The sequence below is a fragment of the Podarcis cretensis genome, assembly GCF_951804945.1.
Source record: "Podarcis cretensis genome assembly, chromosome: 5".
Taxonomy (NCBI): Eukaryota; Metazoa; Chordata; class Lepidosauria; order Squamata; family Lacertidae; genus Podarcis; species Podarcis cretensis.
In genome coordinates this window covers 96,575,259-96,588,664 of record NC_137174.1, presented here as the reverse complement: position 1 = coordinate 96,588,664, position 13,406 = coordinate 96,575,259, and the positions used below count along the sequence as shown (strand labels likewise).

The following is a 13,406-nucleotide window of genomic DNA, read 5'->3' as shown; positions in this document are numbered from 1 at the left end:
AAAAGTAGCTGCTATAGTCTAAACATGGTGATAGCCTTTGAATGGTTTCTGTAATCAATGCTGGTTAAGGAAAAAGACTTTAGTATAGCAACGATTGTGTTATGTTAACATAGGAGAGTGCTGGAGGTGAAATAGTTAAACAGGTTAAACAGGTTACCCAATCAGAACCCAGGGAGGGTGGAGTCAGAGGGACTATCAAACCAGCTCTGGGAGGGGCAAAGAGGGGGAGTTTGTTGGGAGTTAGGTGGTTGGTTGGAGTGGGAGTGAATTGGGATAGAGTCTGTGGGGAGGTTGAGTTAGTGTAGCGAAATAAGTTGAGTCAGGAACAGTTAGGAGCTAGGAAGACAAGTAAATATCCGAGAGGTGGTTTAGTGAGTGAGAGCAGGTAGCGGAAGTTGTAGGTCTGGATAGGCACCCCATGATTGTAACTGACTGAGACCGTTTATGAAAACACATGCTTGTTAAACTGCAATAAATAAACAGAAGTTTATGTTCCAATTTAACCTTGACTGGACTCAGTATTTTACTCGGTAGGGCCTGGGTGGTGGCAGTGAGAAATAAAGTGGTGGCACAGGGATCAATAGACGGTGAAACGTCCGGGGACCCTGTGTGATCGCCACAGAAAAGTGGCGGCAGTGGTGGGATACGATTAGTCTAAGAACCTGTGAGGGGAAGCAATACACCTGGAGAGGGGAAGGGTAAAATCGGTGAAGTGATTACCTGGCCCGAGGGTGTGATTGAGGTAAACCCCAGATTGCCATGCGGCTGAGATCACAATAAGAGCAAGAGATCTCAAAAGACTGTTCTGGCAGAGGCTTAGGGTCAGGGTCAGTGGATGTAAGCTTGAAAGGTTAGTGTGATGGCCTGGGATTCGGACTCGGATGCTGAACCTGAGGGATCCCAGCCTGCACAGGATTCCCCGCTCTCCAGAACCAGCTGAGCTGGGGCATGGGCATGAGCCTGAAGGGTCCTCACCTGTGCTGGATCCTCAGGTGCAGGCATCAGCTGAGCCTGCTCTGGCTCCTGAGGTGATGGAGGACCCATTGCCTGCAGGTGCTCCACTCTCAGCCCTGTCAGAGGAAGCTGAGGTTGCCTCTGGGTCTGGTCACCCTCCAGCCTCTCCACAGGAGGAGGGCTCACCTCCAGGCCAGGAGAGGCGAGTCACCAGAGGATCGGGGCCGCCCTATGCCTCGGGGCAGATAAAAGCTGGCCAGCCCTAGTCCCAAGTTGTGGGAGCAACATTGTTGGTTGCCAGTTCCTGCCTGAACCCTGTCCTGCCTCCCTGCCTGTGCTCTGGCTTCACTCAGCTCCCTGCCCTGCATCCAGCTTCTGCTACTACGGATTGCCTTCCCGTTGCACCTTTGACTATGGACCAGACTTGGACCTCGCCTCTCGGGGAACCCACGGGACCAGCACAGTTAGAGGCAAAAACCTAAAGCTATACTTTGGGGACCAGGGTCTTGAGAAGCCAAGCTAGGAGGAACAGGGTTGAGAGTAAAATTCTCTTTTGGAAGATGCAAGAACTACCTACTCTGGAAGAATGGCAAACAAAGGTGATGGACTTTATGGGACTGGCCGAGATGACGGGCAGAATCCGCGACCAGGGGAAGGAGACAGTGGAAGAGGACTGGAAGAAATTTAAAATATATCTCAAAAACTATTGCAAAATTGAGGAATGTTAAGATGTCAGGGGGTAAGAGGTAAAGAACTGCAGCAGTAACTAAAAAACTAAAGGAAACTATATGAAAGGGAATTAAGACCATTGACTAAAGGGTTGCTAAAGAATCACTAAACAAGGATGCAGGGATGGGGAGGTATGGGGAAGTCAAAAGAAAGAAGGGTATGAAATGACGATTTTGAAGTTATATTGGTCTAATTGTTTTGTGTGCTTTGATTTTCTTGTTTTTCTTCTGTTTGTCTTGTTCTGTTTTTATTATGTGTTTGAAAAACGAATAAAAATTATTTTTTTTTTAAAAAGAGAGAGTAAAATTCTCTTATTTAATTAATTAGTGAGAATACTGACTCACACATAATGCCCCCCAAGAAGACCAAGCACCCAGTGAGAGAAAACCCATACGAAATCTCTGGAGAAGAAAATGGGAATCCCCAAGGGGAGGAAATGAGAATAGAAGAGATGACTAAAACCCCACCTGAAGTAGAAGTTCCACAGTTCTCAGAGCATTTTGAAAAGTGGAAATTAGTACAAGAATATAACTTTAAATTGGAGCTTGAGGAAAAATAGAACTGAACAAGAACTGAAAAAAGAAAAATTGAGGGCTGAGCAGGAAAGGAACAGCAGCGGTTTCAGTTAGAGATGAGACGGTTGGAATTAACGGTTTTGGAAAATCGAAATAATAGTAGTAACACCGATGGGCAGAATCAAATGAAGATAGATTTAAAATGCTTTCCTGAGTTTAGAGATAAGGATAGCCCAGAAGCATTTTTAGTATCCTTCGAGAGAGCATGTCACGATTTTCAAGTGAGAGTTGAAGATAAAATGATGATCTTGAGAGCTAGAATAAGTGGCCCTCTAGCCGAAATATACACACAAATGACTTGTACAAGCAGTTAATATACACCCGCTTTGGGATTACCTCAGAGCAGTTGAGAAAAAGTGTGACAAAGGTGAGGGAGGAAACCTTGGTGCAAAGATAAAAACTTACCTCACGAGATGGTTAGAGCAAGAGAATGCAGACATGGTACCTAAGATTAGGGAAGTGATAGCATTGGAGCAATTTTACAACACAATAAATGTCCAATTGAAATACCTGATAAAAGAAAGGAACCCCAAGACAATAGAGGAAGCAGCTGGTTTAGCCGATAAAATAAATGAAATCAGAGACCACGGATTTGATGGGCCAAAATTTGGTGGGAGATATTGGGAAACAAACAAGAATAAACTTCAGCAAATCAAAGGAAAGTTTACCTCAGAAACCGATGAGAGAAGTAGCCCCACATCAAAAAGCCCACATGAGAAGGCACACACCCATACAAAGTTTACTGAGGGAAAAGTTAATAAAACAAGTTATGCAGGACCCAAAGACATTTCATGCTGGAGATGTGGAAAATTAGGTCATAAAAGTTTTGATTGTAAAACAGGAAAAGAAACGTCCATTTGTAGCACCACACAGAAACAGACATATTGTATCCGGCCTGTGGAGCAGGGCCAGACTAGTCAGGTTGTCAAGGGAACCGACATGCCAGCTAGGCCTGAGCCTGCTGAAGTAGTAGATGCCAAAGTCCTGCACTGTTATGCGATTCAACAAGATAATCTCTTGTTAAAGAAAGCTGGAGAGTATATCTGGATAGACAGAAAAAGATATCTTGGGTTAAAGGACATGGGTTCACAAGTCACTATAGTCCACCTGGAGATAATCAGGGCTGAAGCCATAATTCCAGGAAAATTAATAAAATTAAAAGGCATTTCTAAACAAGCAGAGATCCTAAAGGTGGCGGAAATAGATGTCAGGTTCAAAAACTGGGCAGGGAAGTGGCAGGTAGCCCTTTCAGAAGAAATTCCCACCCCTGTGCTCATTGGTTGGGACATTTTAGAACATGTGCAGAGTACTTTCATAGTTACCAGAGGGGGTGGGGTGGGTGAAGAAGTGAGAAGAAAGTTAGTAATCCCACATGAATACCGGGGCAAAATCCTGCAGCACGCTCACAATAGTGTATTTGGAGCGCATATGGGGATCACACGTACAAAATGGAGAGTGGCTCAAATTTTTTACTGGCCAGGCATGGGGAAACAAATAAAATAATACTGTCAAGCCTGTGACATATGTCAGAGAAGAGGCAAGGCAAATATGTCAGAGAAGAGTCAAGGCAAAACAAAAGCCAAATTGTGCCCCTTGCCTATCATATCAACCCCTTTTCAACGGTTAGGGCTGGACCTGATAGGGCCATTGCCTAGAGCCAGCAGGCAGGGAAACAGATACATCCTCATCATAGTGGATTACGCAACCAAATATCCAGAAGCCATTCCGTTGTGAAACATTGAAACAGAAATGGTGGCAAGCGCTTTAATTAACTATATGGGTAGATTGGGCTTTGCTGACTTGGCTTCTTCTTTCACATCAAGACTAATGAAAAGGCTATGGGAAGTGTGTGGTATTAAGCATTTAACATCAACACCTTACCACCCTGAAACTAATGGATTAGTTGAAGGATTTAATGGAACCCTAATGAGAATGATTAAAACCTATATCGCAGAAAATCCCGATTGGGATGACAAGATACAACCACTACTGTATGCATATAGGGATGTACCCCAAGAAAGCACCGGTTTTAGTCCATTTGAATTATTGCTGGGACGTAAAGTAAAAGGGCCCCTAGACTTACTTTGCATGAATTGGGAAGAACAGCGAGATCAAGATCCAGAATCCGTAGTGGAATATTTATTTAATTTGCAGAATACCTTAAAGGGATCCCTAGAGTTAGCGGGGGGGGGGGGGATTTAAAAAGTGCCCAAAGCAAGCAAAAAAACTGGTATGACAAGAAGGCCAGGGTAAGGTCATTTGCACCTGAGAGTGAAGTGTTGCTGCTGAGACCAATTAAAGGGAACAAACTACAATTAGCTTGGGAAGGACCATATACAATAACAACCAAAATGAATGAAGTAAATTATGTGATCCAGCAAGGAGAGGAAGGGCGGAAAGTGGTGCATGTAAATATGATCAAACCTTATTTTAGAACAGAAAACTGGGCACTGTATGCCCTACCAGAGGATCCAGGTGAACCAGACATACCATGCCGGGGGCACAAGAGAGAGTCCCAGAGTAGTTTAAAGGGCATAAAATTGGCTCCAACTTTAACCCTTAAAAAGATCTTGCAGGAATATGAATCCTTATTCTGTAATATTCCAGGAGTGGCCAAGGGTGTGGAACATCAGATAGGCACAGGGGAAGCCAAACCCATTGCTGTGAACCCCTACCATATAACAGGAAGGTATGTGGAGAAGGTTGGCAATGAGGTGCGGGACATGTTAAAAGTGGGAATTATTGCACCTTCAGAAAGCCCTTGGGCAGCCCCTATAGTGCTATTGGACAAGACCGATGGATTGGTATGCTTTTGTTTGGATTTCAGAAAACTGAACCATGTCACCAAAGCAGATGCGTATCCCATGCCACGATTGGACAATCTGATAAGAGACCATTGGGTGATGTCATTACATCACGTATTTAGATTTAACCAAAGGATATTATCAGGTCAAAATGAATCTGAGGGACCAAGAGAAGACAGCATTTAGAAGTCCCTTAGGGCTCTATGAGTTCAAAGTTATGGCATTTGGGTTAAAAAATGCGCCCACCACGTTCCAAAGATTAGTGGACAAGATTCTAAATGGACTGACCAGATGCACAGTCGCTTATTTAAATGATATTGCAGTGTTCAGTGTGACCTGGGAGGAGCATAAAGTACATTTAAGACTAGTTTTACAGCGACTTAAGGAGGCAGGGTTGACTATCACAGCAAACAAATGCCAGATAGGTGGTGCGACTATACAGTATCTAGGACATATGGTCGGAGGAGGGGTAATTAAACCAGTAGAGGCAAAGGTTGAGGCCATTTCCACCTGGCCTATCCCTACTTCCAAACGGAAGGTACGCGCTTTCTTAGGACTAGCAGGGTACTATAGGAAGTTTATTCCAAACTTCAGTGAACTAGCAGTGCCGTTATCTGACCTTACGCACAAGAAGGAGCCAGACCAAGTCAAGTGGACATCAGCCTGTCAGCAGTTCTTCAGCGCATTGAAAGGAGCCTTGATGTCAGGACCCGTTCTTGCAGTGCCAGACTACAATCAAGAATTCACTGTGTTCACAGACCCTTCAAACTCCGGAATCAGGGCTGTATTATGCCAGCCAGGACCAAAGGGAGACCTGCATCCAATCGCCTACATAAGCAAAAAGTTACTGCCCAGAGAAAAGCACCTCTCGACAGTGGAGAAAGAATGCTTGGCAATTGTGTGGGCCCTTCAAAGATTGAAGCCGTATATCTGGGGACGAGGTTATGTGTTATGTACAGACCACTCACTGTTGATATGGCTGCGATTGATGAAGAGTAATAGTAAGTTGCTGTGGTGGGTCCTATTACTACAAGACTTCAATTTTACCATCAAAAGTGTGAAAGGATCCTTGAACATTGTAGCAGATGCCTTATCACGAAAACCAGAGAGTGAAGGATGAACAGAGACAATCAACAATTTACTTGTTTATGTATATATAGAAACAAAACAAAACAAAACTGTTTGATCAGGAGTGTAACTTTAAGAAGTTAACTCTCCTGAATCGAAGCTTCTTAAGAGGGGAGGTATGTGACGTTAACATATGAGAGTGCTAGAGGTGAAATAGTTAAACAGGTTACCCAATCAGAACCCAGGGAGGTGGAGTCAGAAGGACTATAAAACTAGCTCTGGGAGGGGTGAAGAGGGGGAGTTCGTTGGGAGTTGGATGGTTGGAGTGGGAGTGAATTGGGATAGAGTCTGTGGGTAGGTTGAGTTAGTGTAGCAAAATAAGCCAAGTCAGGAACAGTTAGGAGCTAGAAAGACAAGTAAATATCTGAGAGGTGGTTTAGTGAGTGAGAGCAGGTAGTGGAAGTTATGGGTCTGGACAGGCACCCCATGATTGTAATTGACTGAGACCGTTTATGAAAACACATTCTTGTTAAACTGTAATGAATAAACAGAATGGTTTATTAAGTAACAATGACAAAATTATGTAATATATGTTATTAAAAGGATAGCTGTATGGAGAGGATGGGAAGTTATATGTTCATGAAGAAAATACATAGCCAAAATTTAATGTAACTTTGTTAATCAATGATATGTTTATTTGACTGAAGAAGATGATTCTGATTTCATGCTGTATATAGGTATAAATGAACAATAAAGCAAAATTTTAAAACAAAGAGGGGGAAAAGAACAGTGATCTTGTATATTTCCTCCAATGAATTTGGATTTTGCTGGCCTGAGGATAATCCAGTAAATGGTGAAAAAACCTCCCCCAAATTGCTGCATTTTGGACAGCAGATGCTTTGCACTGGCGGTGGGAGGTTTTCTGGAAGATGAACCAGACTTTCACTACTACACTCCTTTTGACTGTATGCCCCTTGGTTCCCACTGTGCCCATTTGTGTTCCAGAGAAACTTGTGGCAAAATTTGTGCTCTTTTCTTCTTCTTATTTGGATGGGATTTCCATGTTCTGAAGGAATACTACTTGCTTCTCATAATTTCTTTGACGTTGCTTGTTAAGCATGCTGGGATCTTCTTAGCCCTGGTGGTACCTTTGCTGATCTGTGGTATACATTCTACCTGAGCACCTAATATTGCAGTTTAAAAATAACTCCCTAGCATTCTGAACATATGCCAAATCAGACCATTGTTCCATCTAGCTCAGTCTTATCTACACTGACTGGCTGTGGCTATCCAGAAATTCAGACGAGACTGTCTCCTAGTTGTACCCAGAGATGCCATGGATAGGACACAGTACTATTTTTCTAGAAAAACAGGTGCCAGAACTCACAGCAAACTCCTCCTCCCTCCTCCTCCTCCTTTCTTCTTTAGAGAACATGTCGAGCCCAACCTTGAGATGCTGGGTATTTTTCATGTACAATTCACGTCCTACCACTGCGCAACAGCCATTTCTCTTTCTTGGGCAGCAGCTGCTACTTTTTAAAAAATAATTTTATTTTCGATTTTGACAAAGTGATAATAAATAAGAATAAAAATGTGCACCCTACCCCCGAGACCATTCCATTATAACTATCCAACCTCCCCAAATTTCAACTCCTCTTGTGATAGTTTGACCCCTTTCTGTTTTAGCAGCACATATTCTGCAAACACGTTCCGTAACTCCTGTATATTCCCCGTTTTACATTAATAGCATGTGTTAATTTATCATTAATAGCTATATTAAGGGCTATTGCCATGAGGTCCTGGCTGAGGGCTTCCCATGGGGCATTTGCACCGGGCCTTTTCCATATGCAATTTTATTTCATGAATGTATGGTACATCTTTTCCCAATGTTTCTAGCACAAATCAGTCATACACTGGCCAAAATTCTAATTGCAATTCATATTAATCAGACTTCCTGTCATCTGAGTGACACATGTAAGAATGTTTATAGTGTTTCTAGCACATGACTTGGGATCATAGTCCAAGGTTACTTGGATATGATATCAGAACATTTGTTGCTTATTCCTTTTTAATAAGAGAGTATATAAAGCGAGAGAAATGTTGATTTCTCTGAGGAAATCAAGATCTCCTTAGAGAAAGAGTGTTGAACTTAACCATGTTATTCTAAAGCAGCAATGCTGCAGCAAGCAAAAGCTCCAGCAGCTCAGCCAGCTGCTTGTGGCTGGAAAGCCAAACAGGAAGTATGTGACTGTTGCCATGGAAACAAAGGGGCAGTCCATTCTGTACTGAGCACCGGATGTTAGCTCAGTGTGTGTGTCATATGACCTGTACAGGATGTACATGGGTGGAGTTAGGAGTCTCTCTCTGTCTGTTGTGTGCAGACATGTTTTCTCTGTACTGAAGTGAAAGACAGGAATAAATGCAATGTAGATACATTTCTGTCTGAGTCTGATTCCCCTCCCTGGGGATATGCTGGAGAGCAGGGAGGAGGAGAGCAGTTGGTGTGTTTTTCTCACAGCCTGAGGAAAATCGCCGGAACGGACCTCGTGTGTTTTTCCTGCCGGGAGTCGCCGGAGGGAGGTCAAAAGAATTCAGCCGGTGCCTGGAGAGATAGGCACATACCTCTGACCGAGCTTGAATTCTGACAAACCAGGCATCCTAAAAAGTCTCAAGGAGAAAGAGAAAGCAAGAGAAGGATGGAAACAGGGGCATTTTTTATTGTCCTGCTGGTGGTTCTTCTGATTCTGCACTTCCTGAAACAGCTCAGGTCAAATAGGCACTATCCTCCTGGACCTCTCCAGCTTCCTCTCATTGGAGGCGTGTGGCGGATTGGGGTGAAGCTTCGTGATGATACTTTCATTAAGGTACTTATTTTTAACTCAGTCTAATATGAACAATTGTTTTACCTATTTCCCTTAACAACTATGATATTTAATAAATTCAGTGAACTAGGTACTCTGAAGTTGTTCATTCCACGCACTGCTGCTGTGTTACGTACAAGGGCATTAAAACCATACGAAAGTTGAAAATGTGCATTCAGAAATTACCAATTGTTCTAAGGTCTAAAAAACATAATAAATATTGATAATTAAACAAGGTAAACACACATGTTGTTGTTGTTTAGTCATTTAGTCGTGACCCCATGGACCAGAGCACGCCAGGCACTCCTGGCTTCCACTGCCTCCTGCAGTTTGGTCAAACTCATGCTGGTAGCTTCGAGAACACTGTCCAACCATCTCGTCCTCTGTCATCCCCTTCTCCTTGTGCCCTCCATGTTTCCCAACATCAGGGTCTTTTCCAGGGAGTCTTCTCTTCTCATGAGGTGGGCAAAGTATTGGCGCCTCAGCTTCAGGATCTGTCCTTCCAGTGAGCACTCAGGGCTGATTTCCTTCAGAATGGATTGGTTTGATCTTCTTGCAGTCCATAGGACTCTCAAGAGTCTCCTCCAGCACCATAATTCAAAAGCATCAATTCTTCGGCGATCAGCCTTCTTTATGGTCCAGCTCTCACTTCCATACATCACTACAGGGAAAACCATAGCTTGAACTATACAGACCTTTGTTGGCAAGGTGATGTCTCTGGTTTTTAAGATGCTGTCTAGGTTTGTCATTGCTTCTCTCCCAAGAAGCAGGCGTCTTTTAATTTTGTGACTTCTGTCACCATCTGCAGTGATCATGGAGCCCAAGAAAGTAAAATCTCTCACTGCCTCCATTTCATCCCCTTCTATTTGCCAGGAGGTGATGGGCCCAGTGGCCATGATCTTCGTTTTTTTGAAATTGAGCTTCAGACCATATTTTACGCTCTCCTCTTTCACCCTCATTAAAAGGTTCTTTAATTCCTCCTCACTTTCTGCCATTAAGGCTGTGTCATCTGCCTATCTGAGGTTGTTGATATTTCTTCCAGCAATCTTAATTCCGGCTAGGGATTCATCCAGCCCAGCCTTTCTCATGATGAATTCTGCATATAAGTTAAATAAGCAGGGAGACAATATACAACCTTGTCATACTCCTCTCCCAATTTTGAAACCAATCAGTTGTTCCATATCCAGTTCTAACTGTAGCTTCTTGTCCCACATAGAGATTTCTCAGGAGACAGATGAGGTGATCAGGCACTCCCATTTCTTTAAGAACTTGCCATGGTTTGCTGTGGTCAACACAGTCAAAGGCTTTTGCATAGTCAATGAAGCAGAAGTAGATGTCTTTCTGGAACTCTCTAGTATGCCAGCTGGTCTTCTCCAATCCTCTGGCCACTGCTGAGTTTTCCAGACTTGCAGGCATATTGAGTGTAGCACCTTAACAGCATCATATTTTAAAGCACACATACGTAAGTATATAAACCACATGTCTAAAATAGTACAGGAGAGCAATCCAAAAGTCATCTTGGCTCTCCTAAAGATTCTCAGTATTTCCTCTACTGCCTTAATTCCCCTTGCCTGAGAACACGTAGGCAGACAGCAGTCAAGGGAAGTTCCTGAAGGGATTCCTCTCCTATAGCAAGGCCTCTCCTCCGTCCGGTGGGCAGTAACCACAGTAACCTCATCTTGTATGTGATGTAATTTCTGACTGTTTGTAGAGGGGATGTCCTCCGTCTCCACGCCAAAATGCAAATCCTTAAGACAGATGTTTCTTTTTGGTTCTGGGTCTCTCTTGTCTCCTTACAAGGAGTGGAGGTAACTCTATTGCAATGGAAAAAATAAAGATCTGCCTTGCTTTCACTGCACCCTCCCTCCATCCATTCATCTCTTACCCATCATGGACTTAGGGGACTCAGTCCCTTCTGGAGTTGGGCAGCAAAAACCAACCACCCCTATTTTTTCTATATCACAATTGAATAGGTAAGTTGTTGCATAGTCAGTGGTGGAGGAACCCTCTTCGTCACCATGGGCGGTATGCCGAGGGGCAGGGCGAGGCGAACTGCCTGGCAGCTCGATTAGACAGCCCGATTTGGAGGGAGTGGCCCATCTTGGCACCCTCCAAGGTGGCACACGGGGCGACCCACCCCCTCTGCCCCCCTCTTCATACGCCACTGTGTATACTGTTACATGTTATGTGCTTCCTTGGCGTATGTTTATAACCAACCAAAGAATTAACATGAAAAATCTTTACCTCCATTCTTTCAAATCTTCTAGAGCCATCACTTCTGGTGTATATGAACATTATATATATAAAAAAACCCACAGCACTGACCACAAACACATAAGAAAATGCATTTTAAAAAGAGTGAGCACAAAGATCACTCTGCATTCATTCATGGCAACACTTCAACAGATACAGACCTGCATATGCTATTCAAGATGTTAAGCCTGGAAAAGTCTTCATCTTCTTCATTGGAAATACAAACTTTTTTTAAAAAAAAAGCAATTCAAAGACTAATACAGCAAATTGCATCTCTGCAGTAAATGCTAATCTCCAGGTAATACTCCCAGCAAGAGCAAAAGGCCAGGTCTGTGAAATCAGCATCAGAGAGTCATTTGAAAGCACCAGCTGCAGCTGTGAGACTAATGGCACTGAGACAGGAAGGGTGCACAGGCTGATCCTGCTACCACATACTAGTCAACAATTCTCATAGAGAAAATGCAACAACATTTTGGCATGTGTATTTTCCTGATTTCACCTAGCTCCCCATGCTGTAATCCTACTTTATATGGTTTAGTGCTTTTCATTATTAATTAGATTCTTGTCCTTTTATATTAGTTTCTATATTATTATTATGTGTGTTGTTTGTATCTGCAGGATGAAGGATGCTTAAATCTGAAAGACACCACACAAACCAAGCAGCTGAGCTAATGAAATAGTTTATTGCAATATACTCTGGAGCTTGTCCTCCCACTCTTCCCATGTGTGATGCAACATAGCCCAGAATGCCATGCACTTCTCCTCTTCCAACAGATGAATGGACACCAAGTTCACTTGGCAGTGTAGCAGGAGATCATTATCTATTCCCAGGAAAGCCATGGGACTTTTGTAGCTCATATGTAGTCAGGGAAGACACGAGACAATATTTAATTTGTTTGTTTGTTTGAGTAAGCCAAATTACTCAGACAGGTATTGCTTAATTCCTTACCACTTAATTCCATCCTCTTCTTAATTCTTTACCACAACTTTGGGTAACCTTCCCCCAAAATTTCAATGTGAGGGGGTGACAAAAGAAATTCTGCACAGGTAACACCTGACCTTGCTACGCCTCTGCTGTTGTGACCCACCGTGGTGTCATAAACCTGACCCAGTGCTCTAGCCAAGCTTATACCAACTTGATGCCCTCCAGACTACAATGCCCATCTCCCCCAACCAGCGTGGCCAATGGTCAGGGATGATGGGAGTTGCAGTCCAACACTATCTGGTGGGCTACAGTTTCCACATCCCTGCACAAAATGATTTTATGGTGATGATGAAGAAGCCTCTGGCAATGGTTGGCTCATCTAGTTGCCTGTCGCCAGATGGCTGGAGACTATGAAGTGCCTCTCTGCTGCTCTGATCCCATGCAGGGAAAACACGGGCAGGAGGGAGTAAAACAAATGGGTTGGAATGAAGGAAGGAACGAAAGAAAGAAAGAAAAGGAGATGCTGGCAAGAGAAGAAAATACAGTGAGATGCTTAAGAGGCGAGGAAGGCTGAAGCTCACATATTAGGTTGAAATAACTATCTGAACGTAGCATTCCTCTTCTCTCTTTTGACCCAAATGGTAGATGGCAAAGCAATATGGAAACATTTACACCCTTTGGGCAGGATATCAACCCTTCATAATACTGTCTGGATTCCAAGCAGTGAAAGAAGCACTCATTGACCACTCTGAAGAATTTGAAGACCGACCACAGACTCCTTTCCTTATGACTATAGCAAACGGAAAGGGTAAGTAGTGAAAAATGAGAATTTCTGCTGGTACTTTCCCCGAAGAAAACATTTAAGTGGCTGTCTGGAAAAAGAGAACAAAGGTTTTCTATTATTGTTGTACTGAACAGGAAATAGGGGTTCTATGCAGTGCCAGTTCTTATCAGAGAAGACCCACTGAAATTAATGGGCATGGCTAATGTGGGTTTATTAATTTCCATTAGTCTACTCTAACAAGTGCTTTATGGAAGTCAGAATTGTACTGCACTGTGGTTAGACTGAACTGCCGGTAGAAGCTTGTTTCCTGTTGCAGCTTCTACTGCAGGTAGAAGCTTGTTTCCTGTTGCAGTTGCAATGCATTGACTGTCCTGGCCCTCAGCGCTGGATGAAGGGCTTGAACTCTCTGCTTTTTCTGCTGAAGGCTTTGATGCCTACATCAGATCAGAACAT

At 43.3% G+C, this 13,406-nt stretch overlaps 1 protein-coding gene across 2 annotated transcripts in view; it reads left to right on the top strand.

Annotated features, from left to right (window-relative positions):
* The first annotated feature begins 6,689 nt into the window (after positions 1-6,689).
* The window catches only part of LOC307217032 (cytochrome P450 2C39-like), a 28,814-nt gene continuing 22,097 nt past the window's right edge, over positions 6,690-13,406 (top strand). Inside the window, exons 1-3 of one of the 2 annotated variants that reach the window (XM_079978036.1) lie at positions 6,690-8,287; positions 8,784-8,994; positions 12,815-12,977. In XM_079978036.1, the coding sequence (XP_079834162.1) occupies positions 8,286-8,287; positions 8,784-8,994; positions 12,815-12,977 (376 nt within the window). In that variant the 5' untranslated portion in view covers positions 6,690-8,285. The remainder of the gene's footprint in view (positions 8,288-8,783; positions 8,995-12,814; positions 12,978-13,406) is intronic. The other variant, XM_079978035.1, reaches the window with a different exon arrangement.